At 50.9% G+C, this 21260-nt stretch overlaps 1 protein-coding gene across 1 annotated transcript in view; it reads left to right on the forward strand.

Moving 5' to 3' along the window:
- Positions 1–5382: 5382 nt before the first annotated feature.
- CHN2 (chimerin 2) overlaps positions 5383–21260 on the forward strand; it is a 476488-nt gene continuing 460610 nt past the window's right edge. Inside the window, exon 1 of the mRNA XM_069729934.1 lies at positions 5383–5692. Coding sequence (XP_069586035.1) covers positions 5644–5692 — 49 coding nt within the window. The 5' untranslated portion in view covers positions 5383–5643. The remainder of the gene's footprint in view (positions 5693–21260) is intronic.

Here is a 21260-nt window from a genome sequence, read left to right on the forward strand (position 1 = left end):
AGGAAAATATGTGTAAGTGGTTTAAGAGCTGGCTCAGGGATAGGAAACAAACGGTGGTTATTAATGGATCACACTCGGAATGGGTCGCGGTTAGCAGTGGGGTACTACAGGGGTCAGTATTGGGCCCTCTTCTTTTTAACATATTTATTAATGACCTTGTAGGGGGCATACAGAGTGGAATTTCAATATTTGCAGATGACACTAAACTCTGCAGGGTAATCAATACTGAGGAGGACAATTTTATATTACAGGATGATTTATGTAAACTAGAAGCTTGGGCTGATAAATGGCAAATGAGCTTTAATGGGGATAAATGTAAGGTCATGCACTTGGGTAGAAGTAATATGATGTATAACTATGTGCTTAGTTCTAAAACTCTGGGCAAAACCATCAATGAAAAAGACCTGGGAGTATGGGTGAATGACAAACTCATATTCAGTGGCCAGTGTCAGGCAGCTGCTACAAAGGCAAATAAAATAATGGGATGCATTAAAAGAGGCATAGATGCTCATGAGGAGAACATAATTTTACCTCTATACAAGTCACTAGTTCGACCACACTTAGAATACTCCGTACAGTTCTGGTCTCCGGTGTATAAGAAAGACATAGCTGAACAGGAGCGGGTGCAGAGAAGAGCGACCAAGGTTATTAGAGGACTGGGGGGTCTGCAATACCAAGATAGATTATTACACTTGGGGCTATTTAGTTTGGGAAAACAAAGGCTAAGGGGTGATCTTATTTTAATGTATAAATATATGAGGGGACAGTACAAAGACCTTTCTGATGATCTTTTTAATCATACACCTGAGACAGGGACAAGGGGGCATCCTCTACGTCTGGAGGAAAGAAGGTTTAAGCATAATAACAGACGCGGATTCTTTACTGTAAGAGCAGTGAGACTATGGAACTCTCTGCCGTATGATCTTGTAATGAGTGATTCATTGCTTAAATTTAAGAGGGGACTGGATGCCTTTCTTGAAAAGTATAATGTTACAGGTTATATATACTAGATTCTTGATAGGTTGTTGATCCAGGGAACTAGTCTAATTGCTGTATGTGGAGTCGGGAAGGAATTTTTTTCCCCAATGTGGAGCTTACTCTTTGCCACATGGTTTTTTTTTGCCTTCCTCTGGATCAACATGTTAGGGCATGTTAGGTTAGGCTATGGGTTGAACTAGATGGACTTAAAGTCTTCCTTCAACCTTAATAACTATGTTACTATGTTAATGGAAAGCAGTCGGGGACAAATTTGTCATCAAATGCACTGCAGAGCCAGACTGTCCCCACTATGAGCTCTATCAACTTTCTGTCTGGGGGTCCATTACATTTCAGTTCTTGTTCCTATCAGTCCACATTTAGGCCATCTCTTCAGTGCTCCTCTCTGACCTCAGGCTGTCTCCTCAACATTGCTCTCTGCCCTCAGGCTGTATCTGCTCTTAGGCTCTCTCCTCACTGTTCCTCTCTACCAGTGGGCTGTCTCTACAGTCCTCCTCTCTGCCCTCGGCCAGTTCCTCAGTTTTCCCTTCTGCCATTGGGCTGCCTCCTCAATGCTCCTCTCTACCCTCGAGCTGACTCCTCAGTGCTCCTCTCTAATAATAATAATAATACTCTCTGACCTCGGCCTTATTCCTCAGAGTTCCTCTTAACCCTCGGTCTGTCTCTCCAGTGTTCCCCTCTGCCACTGGCTGTCTCCTCAGTGCTCCTCTCTACCCTTAAGCTGTCTCCTCAGTGCTCCATTCTGCCCTTGGGCTGACACCTCAGTGCTCCTCTCTGCCCTTGGGCTGTCTCCTCGGTGTTCACCTCTTGCCTCTGGCTGTCTCCTCAGTACTCCTCTCTGCCCTTGGGCTGTCTCCTCAGTGTTCACCTCTTGCCTCTGGCTGTCTCCTCAGTACTCCTCTCTGCCCTTGGGCTGTCTGCTCAGTGTTCACCTCTTGCCTCTGGCTGTCTCCTCAGTGCTCCTCTCTGCCCTTGGGCTGTCTCCTCAGTGCTCCATTCTGCCCTTGGGCTGACACCTCACTGCTCCTCTCTGCCCTTGGGCTGTCTCCTCGGTGTTCACCTCTTGCCTCTGGCTGTCTCCTCAGTACTCCTCTCTGCCCTTGGGCTGTCTCCTCAGTGTTCACCTCTTGCCTCTGGCTGCCTCCTCAGTACTCCTCTCTGCCCTTGGGCTGTCTGCTCAGTGTTCACCTCTTGCCTCTGGCTGTCTCCTCAGTGCTCCTCTCTGCCCTTGGGCTTTCTCCTCAGTGCTCCATTCTGCCCTTGGGCTGACACCTCAGTGCTCCTCTCTGCCCTTGGGCTGTCTCCTCAGTGTTCACCTCTTGCCTCTGGCTGTCTCCTCAGTGCTCCTCTCTGCCCGTGGGTTGTTTCCTTTGTGCTTCTCTCTACCCTCAAGCTGTCTCCTCAGTGCTCTTGTCTGCCCTCGGGAAATCAATGTCCCTGAGTCTGGAGAAAGAATGGAGAGTCACACAATCCAAGCTGCTTGAGGTCTAGTGTGATGTTTCCACAATCAGTGATGGTTTGGGGAGCCATGTCATCTGCTGGTGTAGGTCCACTGTGTTTTATCAAGAACAAAGTCAGTGCAGCCGTCTACCAGGACATTTTAGAGCACGTCATGCTTCCGTCTGTTGACAAGCTTTTTGGAGATGGAAATTTCATTCTCCAGCAGGACTTGGCACCTGTCCACACTGCCAAAAGTACCAATACCTTGTTCAAAAACAACAGTATCACTGTGCTTGATTGGCCAGCAAACTCGCCTGACCTTAACCCCATAATCTATAGGGTATTGTCAAGAGGAAGATGAGAGACACCAGACCCAACAATGCAGACAAGCTGAGAGCTGCCATCAAAGCAACCTGGGCTTCCATAACATCTCAGCAGTGCCACATGCTGATCGCCTCCATGCCACGCCGCATTGATGCAGTAATTGATGCAAAAGGAGCCCTGACCAAATATTAAGTGCATTTACTGAACATACATTTCAGTAGGCCAACATTTCAGATTTTAAAATCATTTTTTCAAGCTGGTGTTATAAAGTATTCTAATTTACTGAGATAATGACTTTTGGGTTTCAATTGGCTGTAAGACATAATCATCAACATTAACAGAAATAAACACTTGAAATAGATCACTCTGTAATGACTCTATATAATGAGTTTCACTTTTTGCATCGACAAACTGAAATAAATTAACTTTTTGATGATATTCTAACTTTGTGAGATGCACCTGTATCTACAGAGCTCCTGTGTATAATGGCACTTATGGTAATATTAGTATTGTGTTTTTTTTTTTTATTAATGATCATTATTGTAGTATTCAGTCACTATGTAGTGGTAATACGTGGTCTGGTCATGGTGAGTTGGTATTTGTCCCTTGTATGTGGTATTATTTGGTCCCTATGGGGTGGTAATATGTAGTCTGGTCATGGTGTGGTGGTATTTGTTGCTTGTATGTGGTATTCAGTCACTATGTGGAGGTAATAGGTAGTCTGGTCATGGCGTGGCGGTATTTGTCCCTTGTATGTGGTATTATTCGGTCACTATGTGGTGGTAATATGTAGTCTGGTCATGGTGTGGTGGTATTTGTTGCTTGTATGTGGTATTATTCGGTCACTATGTGGGGGTAATAAGTCATCTGGTCATGGTGTGGCATTATTCAGGGCCGGACTGGCCATCTGGCAAATTCCAGAAGGGCCTGTCTGGTTGTGGGCCGCCTTGTCTGCAATGTTATTAACAGAATTTGTGTTCTCAAGACACCCATACTGTGAAGGAGCACAGAGTCGCTGACTCCATCACTTACCCCAGCAGGCCACGGGAATCATTAGAAATATTGGTCATGTAGTAAATCTTGCTTTCCTCCATCCAGGGTAATATTAGTAATATATTCCATCTGGTGCTCGGGGGACAATGACAGCATGGGCCTGTGTATTTTCAAATGCCAGGGCTGAATTTCAGTCCCAGTCCGTATCTGGCGGTATTTATCCCTTGTATGTGGTGTTATTCAGTCTTTATGTGGTGGTACTATGTGGTCAAGGCAATGGTGAGATGGTATTTGTTCCTTGTGTGTGGTATTATTGATCTTTTTAAAAAAATGTGTGTGACACATTCCCTAAAAATATACCTAAAAACAGTATTGGGTATTTTAAGAAATATTTAATAGGTTAGAGTAGGGTAGGGCCCGGCCAAAAGAGTCTAACTTGTCGTGGTGGCGGCTTAAAAAATCTATTGGCCAAAACAAAAGCTTCTGGCTATGTATGTGATCTGGTGTTCGATGGGAACTGTTATGTCTGATTGGTGAGGGAGGACATGGTGCAGAAGTGGAGTTTTTCCAAGAGAGGGCGGTGGGACTGTGGAAGGTTTGAGGGGTGGGGGTAAAGCTGGGGTGGAGCCTGGGCGGAGTGTCAAGGGGGTCCTAAAATTTTGCCAGTATGGGGCTCTTTAATTCCTAGTGCAGCCCTGCTCCTCAGTGCTATTTCCTGCCCTCCACCATCTCTTCATTGCTCTTTTCCGCCCTTGGCCGGCTCCTCAGTGCTCTTCTCTGGCCTCTGGCTGTCTTTGTCTCCTCAGCATTTCTCTTTTCCCTCAAATCAAGGCACGTTGGAACTGTGCACACTCTGCCCCATACTAAGGGCAAAGAGGAGAGTCTTAGGCTGGGTTCACATTGCGTTATTGGCAGTCCGCTGACGGCATCCGTTACATAGCGGCACTAACGCTATGTAACGGATCCGTTAGCGCACCCATTGACTGCCATTATGTAGCACATCACTAATGCATCTCATAATCGGCATGCGTTAGCGATGTGCCGTCATTCTGTGACGGACCCTCGGAGCAGTCTGCAGCGCTTTTGGGTCCGTCACCGCTAGCACAGACAGAGCATCTGCGCTAGCGAGATCGCATAAACGCGATCTTTTTTCGGCACTTGCGTTAGCGCAGTCCGTTAGCGTATGCGTTGAACGGACTGCACTAACGCAATGTGAACCTAGCCTTAATAGGGATACCTTTCCTACGTATTGTGATCCTATATTGTGATCCTACATATGGCATGGCATTCTACATAGTGTGATCCTATATAGTGATCTTGCTTATTGTGATCCTTATAGTGTAATACTACATAGTGTGATCTTTTATAGTGTGACCCTATATAGTGATCCTATATATTGTGACCCTATATTGTAACCCTATATAGTGTGACCCTATATACTGTATTGTGATCCTATATAGTTTGATCCTATAGTGTGATCCTACGTATTGTGATCCTGTATGTGAGCCCGGGTACCCTCCTGCCATGCCTGCCGTGTGTACAGACAGCAGCCATGTAACCTGAGCCTGTGCCACACACATCTTGTGCAATGTTTGCAGACAGCAGCACTTGGATGCCATCCACAAGTTCACTCTCGCTGGCAGCAGAGAGGAGCCAGGCCGGCCCGGTGCAGCCATCTCCAGCACTGCCTGGGTGATCACACAGCACAGGGGGCGGAGGCTGCCGGCTGCCCGGGCGGTGGGCACTGCTCATCCCGGCGGCTCCGGCTCCTCACACCGACACCTGGAGGAACGGGGCGCGCGTCATCTGACAGTCACAGCGAGCAGGAAGTAGTGGGAGGCTGCAGCGACATGGGCTAGAGGAGAGCGCCTGCCTGCCCGAGCTGTCAGCATGGCAGCCTCCAGCAACTCCAGCCTCTCGGGCTCCTCCATCTCCTCAGGTAGGTGCGGGGCCTGCCCGTCAGTAGCCGGTGGGGCTCCGAGGATGCGCAGCCGGCTCTCAGCACGGATGGAGCAGAGCGGAGTGGATAGATGGAGCAGAGCTGAGTGTGATAGATGGAGCAGAGCCGAGTGTGATAGATGGAGCAGAGCCGAGTGTGATAGATGGAGCAGAGCCGAGTGTGATAGATGGAGCAGAGCTGAGTGTGATAGATGGAGCAGAGCGGAGTGTGATAGATGGAGCAGAGCTGAGTGTGATAGATGGAGCAGAGCGGAGTGTGATAGATGGAGCAGAGCCGAGTGTGATAGATGGAGCAGAGCCGAGTGTGATAGATGGAGCAGAGCCGAGTGTGATAGATGGAGCAGAGCTGAGTGTGATAGATGGAGCAGAGCGGAGTGTGATAGATGGAGCAGAGCGGAGTGTGATAGATGGAGCAGAGCGGAGTGTGATAGATGGAGCAGAGCCGAGTGCGATAGATGGAGCAGAGCCGAGTGTGATAGATGGAGCAGAGCGGAGTGTGATAGATGGAGCAGAGCTGAGTGTGATAGATGGAGCAGAGCCGAGTGCGATAGATGGAGCAGAGCTGAGTGTGATAGATGGAGCAGAGCCGAGTGTGATAGATGGAGCAGAGCTGAGTGTGATAGATGGAGCAGAGCTGAGTGTGATAGATGGAGCAGAGCTGAGTGTGATAGATGGAGCAGAGCCGAGTGTGATAGATGGAGCAGAGCTGAGTGTGATAGATGGAGCAGAGCTGAGTGTGATAGATGGAGCAGAGCTGAGTGTGATAGATGGAGCAGAGCGGAGTGGATAGATGGAGCAGAGCGGAGTGTGATAGATGGAGCAGAGCCGAGTGTGATAGATGGAGCAGAGCCGAGTGTGATAGATGGAGCAGAGCTGAGTGCGATAGATGGAGCAGAGCCGAGTGCGATAGATGGAGCAGAGCCGAGTGCGATAGATGGAGCAGAGCCGAGTGTGATAGATGGAGCAGAGCTGAGTGCGATAGATGGAGCAGAGCTGAGTGCGATAGATGGAGCAGAGCTGAGTGCGATAGATGGAGCAGAGCCGAGTGCGATAGATGGAGCAGAGCGGAGTGCGATAGATGGAGCAGAGCCGAGTGTGATAGATGGAGCAGAGCGGAGTGGATAGATGGAGCAGAGCCGAGTGTGATAGATGGAGCAGAGCCGAGTGTGATAGATGGAGCAGAGCCGAGTGTGATAGATGGAGCAGAGCGGAGTGTGATAGATGGAGCAGAGCCGAGTGTGATAGATGGAGCAGAGCCGAGTGTGATAGATGGAGCAGAGCGGAGTGGATAGATGGAGCAGAGCGGAGTGGATAGATGGAGCAGAGCCGAGTGTGATAGATGGAGCAGAGCCGAGTGTGATAGATGGAGCAGAGCCGAGTGTGATAGATGGAGCAGAGCCGAGTGCGATAGATGGAGCAGAGCTGAGTGTGATAGATGGAGCAGAGCCGAGTGCGATAGATGGAGCAGAGCTGAGTGTGATAGATGGAGCAGAGCCGAGTGCGATAGATGGAGCAGAGCTGAGTGTGATAGATGGAGCAGAGCTGAGTGTGATAGATGGAGCAGAGCTGAGTGTGATAGATGCAGCAGAGCTGAGTGCGATAGATGGAGCAGAGCGGAGTGGATAGATGGAGCAGAGCTGAGTGCGATAGATGGAGCAGAGCCGAGTGCGATAGATGGAGCAGAGCCGAGTGTGATAGATGGAGCAGAGCAGAGTGTGATAGATGGAGCAGAGCCGAGTGGATAGATGGAGCAGAGCCGAGTGTGATAGATGGAGCAGAGCGGAGTGGATAGATGGAGCAGAGCTGAGTGTGATAGATGGAGCAGAGCGGAGTGTGATAGGTGGAGCAGAGCCGAGTGGATAGATGGAGCAGAGCCGAGTGTGATAGATGGAGCAGAGCCGAGTGTGATAGATGGAGCAGAGCCGAGTGTGATAGATGGAGCAGAGCCGAGTGTGATAGATGGAGCAGAGCCGAGTGTGATAGATGGAGCAGAGCGGAGTGTGATAGATGGAGCAGAGCCGAGTGTGATAGATGGAGCAGAGCTGAGTGTGATAGATGGAGCAGAGCCGAGTGTGATAGATGGAGCAGAGCTGAGTGCGATAGATGGAGCAGAGCGGAGTGTGATAGATGGAGCAGAGCTGAGTGTGATAGATGGAGCAGAGCTGAGTGTGATAGATGGAGCAGAGCCGAGTGTGATAGATGGAGCAGAGCGGAGTGGATAGATGGAGCAGAGCCGAGTGTGATAGATGGAGCAGAGCCGAGTGGATAGATGGAGCAGAGCCGAGTGTGATAGATGGAGCAGAGCTGAGTGTGATAGATGGAGCAGAGCTGAGTGTGATAGATGGAGCAGAGCTGAGTGTGATAGATGGAGCAGAGCTGAGTGTGATAGATGGAGCAGAGCTGAGTGTGATAGATGGAGCAGAGCCGAGTGTGATAGATGGAGCAGAGCGGAGTGGATAGATGGAGCAGAGCCGAGTGTGATAGATGGAGCAGAGCTGAGTGTGATAGATGGAGCAGAGCCGAGTGTGATAGATGGAGCAGAGCGGAGTGGATAGATGGAGCAGAGCCGAGTGTGATAGATGGAGCAGAGCTGAGTGTGATAGATGGAGCAGAGCTGAGTGTGATAGATGGAGCAGAGCTGAGTGTGATAGATGGAGCAGAGCTGAGTGTGATAGATGGAGCAGAGCTGAGTGTGATAGATGGAGCAGAGCCGAGTGTGATAGATGGAGCAGAGCGGAGTGGATAGATGGAGCAGAGCCGAGTGTGATAGATGGAGCAGAGCCGAGTGCGATAGATGGAGCAGAGCCGAGTGTGATAGATGGAGCAGAGCCGAGTGTGATAGATGGAGCAGAGCCGAGTGTGATAGATGGAGCAGAGCCGAGTGTGATAGATGGAGCAGAGCCGAGTGTGATAGATGGAGCAGAGCCGAGTGTGATAGATGGAGCAGAGCGGAGTGGATAGATGGAGCAGAGCCGAGTGTGATAGATGGAGCAGAGCCGAGTGTGATAGATGGAGCAGAGCTGAGTGTGATAGATGGAGCAGAGCTGAGTGCGATAGATGGAGCAGAGCGGAGTGGATAGATGGAGCAGAGCCGAGTGTGATAGATGGAGCAGAGCTGAGTGTGATAGATGGAGCAGAGCTGAGTGTGATAGATGGAGCAGAGCTGAGTGTGATAGATGGAGCAGAGCTGAGTGTGATAGATGGAGCAGAGCTGAGTGTGATAGATGGAGCAGAGCCGAGTGTGATAGATGGAGCAGAGCGGAGTGGATAGATGGAGCAGAGCCGAGTGTGATAGATGGAGCAGAGCTGAGTGTGATAGATGGAGCAGAGCCGAGTGTGATAGATGGAGCAGAGCGGAGTGGATAGATGGAGCAGAGCCGAGTGTGATAGATGGAGCAGAGCTGAGTGTGATAGATGGAGCAGAGCTGAGTGTGATAGATGGAGCAGAGCTGAGTGTGATAGATGGAGCAGAGCCGAGTGTGATAGATGGAGCAGAGCTGAGTGCGATAGATGGAGCAGAGCGGAGTGGATAGATGGAGCAGAGCTGAGTGTGATAGATGGAGCAGAGCTGAGTGTGATAGATGGAGCAGAGCTGAGTGTGATAGATGGAGCAGAGCTGAGTGTGATAGATGGAGCAGAGCCGAGTGTGATAGATGGAGCAGAGCGGAGTGGATAGATGGAGCAGAGCCGAGTGTGATAGATGGAGCAGAGCGGAGTGGATAGATGGAGCAGAGCCGAGTGTGATAGATGGAGCAGAGCTGAGTGTGATAGATGGAGCAGAGCCGAGTGTGATAGATGGAGCAGAGCGGAGTGGATAGATGGAGCAGAGCCGAGTGTGATAGATGGAGCAGAGCGGAGTGGATAGATGGAGCAGAGCCGAGTGTGATAGATGGAGCAGAGCTGAGTGTGATAGATGGAGCAGAGCTGAGTGTGATAGATGGAGCAGAGCTGAGTGTGATAGATGGAGCAGAGCTGAGTGTGATAGATGGAGCAGAGCTGAGTGTGATAGATGGAGCAGAGCCGAGTGTGATAGATGGAGCAGAGCGGAGTGGATAGATGGAGCAGAGCCGAGTGTGATAGATGGAGCAGAGCTGAGTGTGATAGATGGAGCAGAGCCGAGTGTGATAGATGGAGCAGAGCGGAGTGGATAGATGGAGCAGAGCCGAGTGTGATAGATGGAGCAGAGCTGAGTGTGATAGATGGAGCAGAGCTGAGTGTGATAGATGGAGCAGAGCTGAGTGTGATAGATGGAGCAGAGCTGAGTGTGATAGATGGAGCAGAGCTGAGTGTGATAGATGGAGCAGAGCCGAGTGTGATAGATGGAGCAGAGCGGAGTGGATAGATGGAGCAGAGCCGAGTGTGATAGATGGAGCAGAGCTGAGTGTGATAGATGGAGCAGAGCCGAGTGTGATAGATGGAGCAGAGCGGAGTGGATAGATGGAGCAGAGCCGAGTGTGATAGATGGAGCAGAGCTGAGTGCGATAGATGGAGCAGAGCCGAGTGTGATAGATGGAGCAGAGCGGAGTGTGATAGATGGAGCAGAGCCGAGTGTGATAGATGGAGCAGAGCCGAGTGTGATAGATGGAGCAGAGCCGAGTGTGATAGATGGAGCAGAGCCGAGTGTGATAGATGGAGCAGAGCCGAGTGTGATAGATGGAGCAGAGCTGAGTGTGATAGATGGAGCAGAGCTGAGTGGATAGATGGAGCAGAGCTGAGTGTGATAGATGGAGCAGAGCCGAGTGGATAGATGGAGCAGAGCCGAGTGTGATAGATGGAGCAGAGCTGAGTGCGATAGATGGAGCAGAGCCGAGTGTGATAGATGGAGCAGAGCTGAGTGTGATAGATGGAGCAGAGCCGAGTGGATAGATGGAGCAGAGCTGAGTGTGATAGATGGAGCAGAGCTGAGTGGATAGATGGAGCAGAGCTGAGTGTGATAGATGGAGCAGAGCCGAGTGGATAGATGGAGCAGAGCCGAGTGTGATAGATGGAGCAGAGCTGAGTGCGATAGATGGAGCAGAGCCGAGTGTGATAGATGGAGCAGAGCTGAGTGTGATAGATGGAGCAGAGCCGAGTGGATAGATGGAGCAGAGCTGAGTGTGATAGATGGAGCAGAGCCGAGTGGATAGATGGAGCAGAGCCGAGTGTGATAGATGGAGCAGAGCCGAGTGGATAGATGGAGCAGAGCCGAGTGTGATAGATGGAGCAGAGCCGAGTGGATAGATGGAGCAGAGCCGAGTGTGATAGATGGAGCAGAGCTGAGTGTGATAGATGGAGCAGAGCTGAGTGTGATAGATGGAGCAGAGCCGAGTGTGATAGATGGAGCAGAGCCGAGTGTGATAGATGGAGCAGAGCCGAGTGTGATAGATGGAGCAGAGCCGAGTGTGATAGATGGAGCAGAGCCGAGTGCGATAGATGGAGCAGAGCCGAGTGCGATAGATGGAGCAGAGCCGAGTGCGATAGATGGAGCAGAGCCGAGTGCGATAGATGGAGCAGAGCCGAGTGCGATAGATGGAGCAGAGCTGAGTGCGATAGATGGAGCAGAGCGGAGTGGATAGATGGAGCAGAGCTGAGTGTGATAGATGGAGCAGAGCTGAGTGTGATAGATGGAGCAGAGCTGAGTGTGATAGATGGAGCAGAGCTGAGTGTGATAGATGGAGCAGAGCTGAGTGCGATAGATGGAGCAGAGCCGAGTGCGATAGATGGAGCAGAGCCGAGTGCGATAGATGGAGCAGAGCCGAGTGCGATAGATGGAGCAGAGCCGAGTGCGATAGATGGAGCAGAGCCGAGTGCGATAGATGGAGCAGAGCCGAGTGCGATAGATGGAGCAGAGCCGAGTGCGATAGATGGAGCAGAGCTGAGTGTGATAGATGGAGCAGAGCTGAGTGCGATAGATGGAGCAGAGCTGAGTGTGATAGATGGAGCAGAGCTGAGTGTGATAGATGGAGCAGAGCTGAGTGTGATAGATGGAGCAGAGCTGAGTGTGATAGATGGAGCAGAGCTGAGTGTGATAGATGGAGCAGAGCTGAGTGCGATAGATGGAGCAGAGCTGAGTGCGATAGATGGAGCAGAGCTGAGTGCGATAGATGGAGCAGAGCTGAGTGCGATAGATGGAGCAGAGCTGAGTGGATAGATGGAGCAGAGCTGAGTGTGATAGATGGAGCAGAGCTGAGTGTGATAGATGGAGCAGAGCTGAGTGCGATAGATGGAGCAGAGCCGAGTGTGATAGATGGAGCAGAGCTGAGTGTGATAGATGGAGCAGAGCTGAGTGTGATAGATGGAGCAGAGCCGAGTGTGATAGATGGAGCAGAGCTGAGTGGATAGATGGAGCAGAGCCGAGTGTGATAGATGGAGCAGAGCCGAGTGTGATAGATGGAGCAGAGCTGAGTGTGATAGATGGAGCAGAGCCGAGTGTGATAGATGGAGCAGAGCCGAGTGTGATAGATGGAGCAGAGCGGAGTGTGATAGATGGAGCAGAGCGGAGTGGATAGATGGAGCAGAGCCGAGTGTGATAGATGGAGCAGAGCCGAGTGTGATAGATGGAGCAGAGCCGAGTGTGATAGATGGAGCAGAGCTGAGTGTGATAGATGGAGCAGAGCTGAGTGGATAGATGGAGCAGAGCTGAGTGTGATAGATGGAGCAGAGCCGAGTGGATAGATGGAGCAGAGCCGAGTGTGATAGATGGAGCAGAGCCGAGTGCGATAGATGGAGCAGAGCCGAGTGTGATAGATGGAGCAGAGCTGAGTGTGATAGATGGAGCAGAGCCGAGTGGATAGATGGAGCAGAGCTGAGTGTGATAGATGGAGCAGAGCCGAGTGGATAGATGGAGCAGAGCCGAGTGTGATAGATGGAGCAGAGCCGAGTGTGATAGATGGAGCAGAGCCGAGTGGATAGATGGAGCAGAGCCGAGTGTGATAGATGGAGCAGAGCCGAGTGTGATAGATGGAGCAGAGCTGAGTGGATAGATGGAGCAGAGCTGAGTGCGATAGATGGAGCAGAGCCGAGTGGATAGATGGAGCAGAGCCGAGTGTGATAGATGGAGCAGAGCCGAGTGTGATAGATGGAGCAGAGCCGAGTGTGATAGATGGAGCAGAGCTGAGTGGATAGATGGAGCAGAGCTGAGTGTGATAGATGGAGCAGAGCCGAGTGTGATAGATGGAGCAGAGCCGAGTGTGATAGATGGAGCAGAGCCGAGTGTGATAGATGGAGCAGAGCCGAGTGTGATAGATGGAGCAGAGCCGAGTGTGATAGATGGAGCAGAGCTGAGTGTGATAGATGGAGCAGAGCGGAGTGTGATAGATGGAGCAGAGCTGAGTGTGATAGATGGAGCAGAGCTGAGTGTGATAGATGGAGCAGAGCCGAGTGTGATAGATGGAGCAGAGCCGAGTGTGATAGATGGAGCAGAGCCGAGTGTGATAGATGGAGCAGAGCCGAGTGTGATAGATGGAGCAGAGCTGAGTGTGATAGATGGAGCAGAGCTGAGTGTGATAGATGGAGCAGAGCGGAGTGTGATAGATGGAGCAGAGCTGAGTGTGATAGATGGAGCAGAGCTGAGTGTGATAGATGGAGCAGAGCCGAGTGTGATAGATGGAGCAGAGCCGAGTGTGATAGATGGAGCAGAGCCGAGTGTGATAGATGGAGCAGAGCCGAGTGTGATAGATGGAGCAGAGCCGAGTGCGATAGATGGAGCAGAGCCGAGTGCGATAGATGGAGCAGAGCCGAGTGCGATAGATGGAGCAGAGCCGAGTGCGATAGATGGAGCAGAGCCGAGTGCGATAGATGGAGCAGAGCCGAGTGCGATAGATGGAGCAGAGCCGAGTGCGATAGATGGAGCAGAGCCGAGTGCGATAGATGGAGCAGAGCTGAGTGCGATAGATGGAGCAGAGCGGAGTGGATAGATGGAGCAGAGCTGAGTGTGATAGATGGAGCAGAGCTGAGTGTGATAGATGGAGCAGAGCTGAGTGTGATAGATGGAGCAGAGCTGAGTGGGATAGATGGAGCAGAGCTGAGTGCGATAGATGGAGCAGAGCTGAGTGCGATAGATGGAGCAGAGCCGAGTGCGATAGATGGAGCAGAGCCGAGTGCGATAGATGGAGCAGAGCCGAGTGCGATAGATGGAGCAGAGCCGAGTGCGATAGATGGAGCAGAGCCGAGTGCGATAGATGGAGCAGAGCTGAGTGCGATAGATGGAGCAGAGCTGAGTGCGATAGATGGAGCAGAGCTGAGTGCGATAGATGGAGCAGAGCTGAGTGCGATAGATGGAGCAGAGCTGAGTGCGATAGATGGAGCAGAGCTGAGTGTGATAGATGGAGCAGAGCTGAGTGTGATAGATGGAGCAGAGCTGAGTGTGATAGATGGAGCAGAGCTGAGTGCGATAGATGGAGCAGAGCTGAGTGCGATAGATGGAGCAGAGCTGAGTGCGATAGATGGAGCAGAGCTGAGTGCGATAGATGGAGCAGAGCTGAGTGGATAGATGGAGCAGAGCTGAGTGTGATAGATGGAGCAGAGCTGAGTGTGATAGATGGAGCAGAGCTGAGTGCGATAGATGGAGCAGAGCTGAGTGCGATAGATGGAGCAGAGCTGAGTGCGATAGATGGAGCAGAGCTGAGTGCGATAGATGGAGCAGAGCTGAGTGCGATAGATGGAGCAGAGCTGAGTGCGATAGATGGAGCAGAGCTGAGTGCGATAGATGGAGCAGAGCTGAGTGCGATAGATGGAGCAGAGCGGAGGCGATAGATGGAGCGGAGTGCGATAGATGGAGCAGAGCTGAGTGCGTTAGATGGAGCAGAGCGGAGTGTGATAGATGGAGCAGAGCTGACTCTGTCAGATGTTTAGCACTGAGGCAGAGTTTATTAGACGCGCTAGAGCTGGACTGTAGCAGTGATCACTGATGATCTTATAGAGTCGCATCTGTCAGAAGTATCAGGGAAGTTTATTGATAAAGCAAAACTTAATGTATGGGATGTAGGAGAGCTGACTTTGTCTTGTGTTTGATACATAATGTGAAGCTGACGATGTAAACTGCAGCAGAGCGGAGTTTGAGAGATGAAGCAGAGCTGAGTTTGCAAATGTACCAGGCTAAGTTATTTTGTTGTAGCAGAGCCGAGAGAGTCTGATGTAGGGAGAATTTTCTGTCTGGCAACCATTGTTATAGCCTTAGTTGTGATTTACATACGACTGCATATAGCTTCCTCCAATACCTCTGCTTGGATTTGGCTCAGAGCTGTCATCTGCCATATCCTGTACTCTGCAATTAGTGGATCTGTCAGGAAGCCGTCACCCCTCACCCCACATTGCCCCATAGGAGATAGGATGAGATATAATAATGTCCCTGCCCCGATGCTGTGACAGCGCCCTCTTCTGTACATTATTGGGGCAGATCATCATCAGCCGCTATCCCGGGACATTGCTTGTCCTGTGTTCTGTTTCCAGATCTGACAATCTCTGGTCTTCATAGGCTGCTGTTGCTGATGCCTAGTAATGTCTCTGCCTTCACTGGACGCCCAGTAATGTCTCTGCCTTCACTGGACGCCCAGTAATGTTGGATCGCTCCCAGACACAGGGCTGCGGGTTACTCGGTACCGGTCCTTTACTGTCTCAGTTCTGGGGATGTCACAGTGGCTGGACCCGGTCGGTGACCCTGCTAAGGGGCGACCAAATAAAAGGAGGTAATAGTCTGTCAAGGTTTCGTGACGCCACCTGTGGTGTTCGGTCAGGATGACCGACGCTGCTGTGGGGTCCGCTGGGGTGATGGAATGGCAGCTGGATGGTATACCTTCCCACAGGTGAAGTATGTCCCCAGGGCTTCCCAGTAAGGTGGATGGTGATGGTGTGAGGTGCAGTCAATAACGAGTACACAGGGTTGCAGTCTCTTTACCTCTTTACTGAAGACTTCAGGATCCTCAATCCAGAGCACGATTAACCGGGCTATCAGAGACCGGCCGGTCCGATGGCACATCCAGAGTTCCCCTTGCAGGTGGAAATCGTTGCCTACCAATAGCACCTGTGTGTTGTAGTGCTACCCTGCTGAGCATTCGGTATAGTCCTCACAACATCTGTTCTAGTTCGTTCATTCGTTCTTTCTAGTTCTTTCTCTTTCTTTCTATTTCGTTCCAGATGTTTCTAGTTTCTCGTCCCCCAGGTATGTTATGGCTAGGACGCACCCGTATGACGGGAAGGCTCGGAGCTCTTCCGGGACCCTAGAGTCGCCCCTCTCCACGCGTTGCCCCCTATGTCTTCGTAGGAAATTTAAGGTAGTCAGCCAACCTATAATTAACTGTCCTGCGGAGTTTGAAGTAAGGCCTAAAGTCAGTTACTTCTTCAGTGTTCCGGCCACCGGCTACGCGGCTCAGTAGGATGTTGCCGTTCTCGGGGCACGACTCCTACTGGATCTCCTTTGTGCTGATCTCGTTTCTCACTGTTCCACAATATCCTTCGCTTCGTGTCTCTTTCTTAGGATACCACCGCAAGGAAGTGCAGGCGCGGTTCCGTAACGTTCTGTTCTGTTCTCTAGGTACCTGCCAGGTTCCCACGCCTGACAGGGACCCCCCTGGTTCTTCTCCCTGCAGCACCCCCCGGCAGAGGGATGCTGCCTGAATCCAACCCAGTCAATCTTCTGATCTAACTTCCTATCCAACCCCTAGTTTTACCAGTGTGAGGAGTGGCCCAATAAATAAAGCATTTTTCTCCCCCTAGTGGCCGGAGTGTGAAGTGTAATGTGTGCTGGTGATACCTGGTCAAAGAACTCCTTTACTGCCATCAGACGTACCATCACTCCCCATAGTGGCAGAGCGACGTTACTGCAACGACCAGATCTCTGGGGCGCTGCAATGTCTCTGCCGTCACTGGATGCCTAGTAATGTCTCTGCCGTCACTGGATGCCTAGTAATGTCGCTGCCGTCACTGGATGCTTAGTAATGTCTCTGCCGTCACTGGATGCCTAGTATTGTTACTGCCGTCACTGGATGCCCAGTAATGTCTCTGCCGTCACTGGATGCCCAGTAATGTCTCTGCCGTTACTGGATGCCCAGTAATGTCTCTGCCGTTACTGGATGCCCAGTAATGTCTCTGCCGTCACTGGACGCCTAGTAATGTCTCTGCCGTCACTGGACGCCCAGTAATGTCTCTGCCGTCACTGGATGCCTAGTAATGTCTCTGCCGTCACTGGATGCCTAGTAATGTCTCTGCCGTCACTGGATGCTAGTAATGTCTCTGCCGTCACTGGATGCTAGTAATGTCTCTGCCGTTACTGGATGCCCAGTAATGTCTCTGCCGTCACTGGATGCCCAGTAATGTCTCTGCCGTCACTGGATGCCTAGTAATGTCTCTGCCGTCACTGGATGCCTAGTAATGTCTCTGCCGTCACTGGATGCCTAGTAATGTCTCTGCCGTCACTGGATGCTAGTAATGTCTCTGCCGTCACTGGATGCTAGTAATGTCTCTGCCGTTACTGGATGCCCAGTAATGTCTCTGCCGTCACTGGATGCCCAGTAATGTCTCTGCCGTCACTGGATGCCTAGTAATGTCTCTGCCGTCACTGGATGCCTAGTAATGTCTCTGCCGTCACTGGATGCTAGTAATGTCTCTGCCGTCACTGGATGCCTAGTAATGTCTCTGCCGTCACTGGATGCCCAGTAATGTCTCTGCCGTCACTGGATGCCTAGTAATGTCTCTGCCGTCACTGGATGCCCAGTAATGTCTCTGCCGTCACTGGATGCCTAGTAATGTCTCTGCCGTCACTGGATGCTAGTAATGTCTCTGCCGTCACTGGATGCTAGTAATGTCTCTGCCGTTACTGGATGCCCAGTAATGTCTCTGCCGTCACTGGATGCCCAGTAATGTCTCTGCCGTCACTGGATGCCTAGTAATGTCTCTGCCGTCACTGGATGCCTAGTAATGTCTCTGCCGTCACTGGATGCCTAGTAATGTCTCTGCCGTCACTGGATGCCCAGTAATGTCTCTGCCGTCACTGTGTGCGCAGGCAGCAGTGAGACCCTTCTATCCGATGTCACACAGTGAGGATATGGACCATGTGAATAATATATTTTTGCTGCTGGAGCCAGGTGACCTAATCCTATCATTGGCATCTATGGGGGAATAGAGCTTTTTGCTTAGAGTTCTAGAGTTGATTTGCTCAATGTAAGGCCGCCCGAGAGCTGGGCTGGTACTGGGGAGTCTCTGTGCAGGCCTTGGCTCCCATGAGTTCTTGGTGAGTTTTTTACTTAACGGATGCAGAAAACCTATAACATCAAAAACTCATAGTGGGAACATAGACCAACAGTCCCTTAATGGGTGTCCATGTCATTAATACTATGATTCATGTTCTTGCCCAGCCACGTATGTAGCAGGTTAAAAAATAAAAAAGAAACATACTTACCATCCGAAGAGCCCGTTGTAGTTCCGGCGCTTGTGTGCGGTGTCCGGTCCCAGGATTAGTATGAGCGCAGGACCTTCCATGACATCGCGGTCACATGACCGTGACGTCGCGGTCACATGACCGTGACGTCATGGAAGGTCCTTCTCCCATAGCATCTTTGGAAGCGGAACCTGCCGCTTGCAGTGCCGAGGAGAGGACGCGACGGCGGAAGGTGAGAATAATGTTTTTTTTTTATTATTATTATTTTTAACATTAGATCGTTTTACTATTGATGCTGCATACGCAACATCAATAGTAAAAAGTTGGGGACACACAGGGTTAATAGCGGCGGTAACGGAGTACGTTACGCGCGGCATAACGCAGTCCGTTACCGCCGGCATTAACCCTGTGTTAGCGGTGACCGGAGGGGAGTATGCGGGTGACAGGCATTGACTGCGGGGAGGAATAAGCGGCCATTTTCTTCCGGACTGTGCCCGTCGCTGATTGGTCGCGGCAGCCATGACAGGCAGCTGGCGAGACCAATCAGCGAATGAATAACCGTGACAGACAGAAGGACAGACAGACAGACGGAAGTGACCCCTAGACAATTATATAGTAGATATGATTCCACCCAGTTCTTAGTGCTGTGTTCTTATTGCACTGGCCGGCCAAGGCTGATTGACTGCAGTTACAATTAGATTAAAGATCCTTCTGTTTTTGAGAATGGAGAGGATTTTTAATGACAACCAATTTGATTGTATTTACAAGCACTTTGCAATGTTATAAATTTATGTATGATGTTGGGAAAATTCCTTTAATCGATAAGTAGGGTGCCTCCATTGTATCGGATTCTCCTGTTGAAACTAGTTATCACCTATCCATTGGACCAGTGTTTGGTGGGTTGGGGATCAGGGAACTTTTAGACCCAACAGGAAACTTTTATCCCCCTTACAAGATGGCACAGCAGGCTGGATGCTCAATTGGCGCTCCATGTATTCTCTGTGGAGCACTCACCAGTCCCATAGGGAATGAATGGAGCTGCATACTGCCTCTCTATTCTTATGGAGATGAAGGTTCCCCGTTCGTGGTTGGCCGGATCATTTTTACAGGCATCTTGCAATTTTAACAATTTAGGATTTTGGTAAAATCCCTTTAATTCATAAGTGTAGCACCTCTCCTTTTAAAGCAGTTCTCCCTTTGAAGCAAGTTATCACCTAACCTTTGGATAAGTGATATCTAACTTTAACTGGACAAACCCCTTTACATTGATGGCCTATCTGACACCTGACAACCCTGCCGATCAGTTTCTCCTGATGTCGGCGGCAGCCAGAACTGCTCTGTTGCTTAGCTGCACAGCTCCGTTGATGGAATAATGGCCCCGGACAGATACTGTACATCCACCACCACTGCAGTACCCAGCCGCAGCCACTGTTATATCAATGGAGCTGTGCAGTTTTGCAACCGTGCAGTTCCGGCCGTCGTTTACACTGGGAATAGCTGATCGGCGGGGGTTCCGGGTGTCACACCCCCATTAATCAGATGTTGATGACCTATTTTAAGGCTAGGCCATCAATGGTAAAGTTCTGGACAACCCCTTTAATTGTGCCATATACAGCCTCCTGCATTTCTGCATAAGTCTTATACTGGCCCTGGTACTTTCGCACCTCCAGTGCACTTCCAGCCTGATTTGCATATGGCTTCCACAGTACATTTCTTATGATTGACACATCAGATCTCTTAAAAAAAGGTGTTAATTTATTGGGGGACAAGTACCTATAAAGCCATACCAATACTTTTGTAAAATTATGCTAACAGGTTCCCTTTACTACCACAATCCATGGGACAGACAGGCTTTTCATGGGCAGTAACGTAATGCACTTTACCTGGCCTCCTTCTGCCCCTGATGCACTTTCCCTGGGCTCCTTCTGCCCCTTATGCACTTTGCCTGGGCTCTATCTGCCCCTCATGCACTTTGCCTGGGCACTATCTGCCCCTCATGCACTTTGCCTGGGCTCTATCTGCCCCTTATGCACTTTCCCTGGGCTCCTTCTGTCCCTTATGCACTTTGCCTGGGCTCCTTCTGCCCCTTATGCACTTTGCCTGGGCTCCTTCTGCCCCTTATGCACTTTGCCTTGGCTCCTTCTGCCCCTTATACAATTTGCCTGGGCTCTTTCTGCCCCTTATGCACTTTGCTTGGGCTCCTTCTGCCCCTTATGCACTTTGTCTGGGCTCTTTCTGCCCCTTATGCACTTAGCCTGGGTTCCTTCTCCCCCGTATGCTCTTTCCCTGGGCTCCTTCTCCCCTCATGGACTTTGCCTGGGCTCCTTCTTCTTATGCTCTTTCCCTGGGCTCCTTCTCCCCCTTATGCACTCTTTCTGGGCTCCTTCTGCCCCTTATGCTCTTTCCCTGGTCTTTTTCTGCCCCTTATGCACTCTTTCTGGGCTCCTTCTGCCCCTTATGCACTTTGCCTGGGCTGCTCCTGCCTCTTGTGCACTTTGCCTGGCCTCTTTCTGCCCCTTATGCACTTTGCCTGGGCTCCTTCTGCCCCTTATGCACTTTGTCTGGGATCTTTCTGCCCCTTATGCACTTTGCCTGGGTTCCTTCTCCCCCGTATGCTCTTTCCCTGGGCTCCTTCTCCCCTCATGGACTTTGCCTGGGCTCCTTCTTCTTATGCTCTTTCCCTGGGCTCCTTCTCCCCCTTATGCACTCTTTCTGGGCTCCTTCTGCCCCTTATGCTCTTTGCCTGGTCTTTTTCTGCCCCTTATGCACTCTTTCTGGGCTCCTTCTGCCCCTTATGCACTTTGCCTGGGCTGCTCCTGCCTCTTGTGCACTTTGCCTGGCCTCTTTCTGCCCCTTATGCACTTTGCCTGGGCTCCTTCTGCCCCTTATGCACTTTGTCTGGAATCTTTCTTCCCCTTATGCACTTTCCCTGGGTTCCTTCTCCCCCTTATGCACTCTTTCTGGGCTCCTTCTGTCCCTTATGCACATTGCCTGGGCTCCTTCTCCCCCTCATGGACTTTGCCTGGGCTCCTTCTTCTTATGCTCTTTGCCTGGTCTTTTTCTGCCCCTTATGCACTCTTTCTGGGCTCCTTCTGCCCCTTATTCTCTTTGCCTGGGCTTCTTCTCCCCTTTATGCTCTTTGCCTGGTCTTTTTCTCCCCCTTATGCACTCTTTCTGGGCTCTTTCTGCCCCTTAT

This window comes from Ranitomeya imitator, chromosome 6 (assembly GCF_032444005.1).
Source record: "Ranitomeya imitator isolate aRanImi1 chromosome 6, aRanImi1.pri, whole genome shotgun sequence".
NCBI classification, from domain to species: Eukaryota; Metazoa; Chordata; class Amphibia; order Anura; family Dendrobatidae; genus Ranitomeya; species Ranitomeya imitator.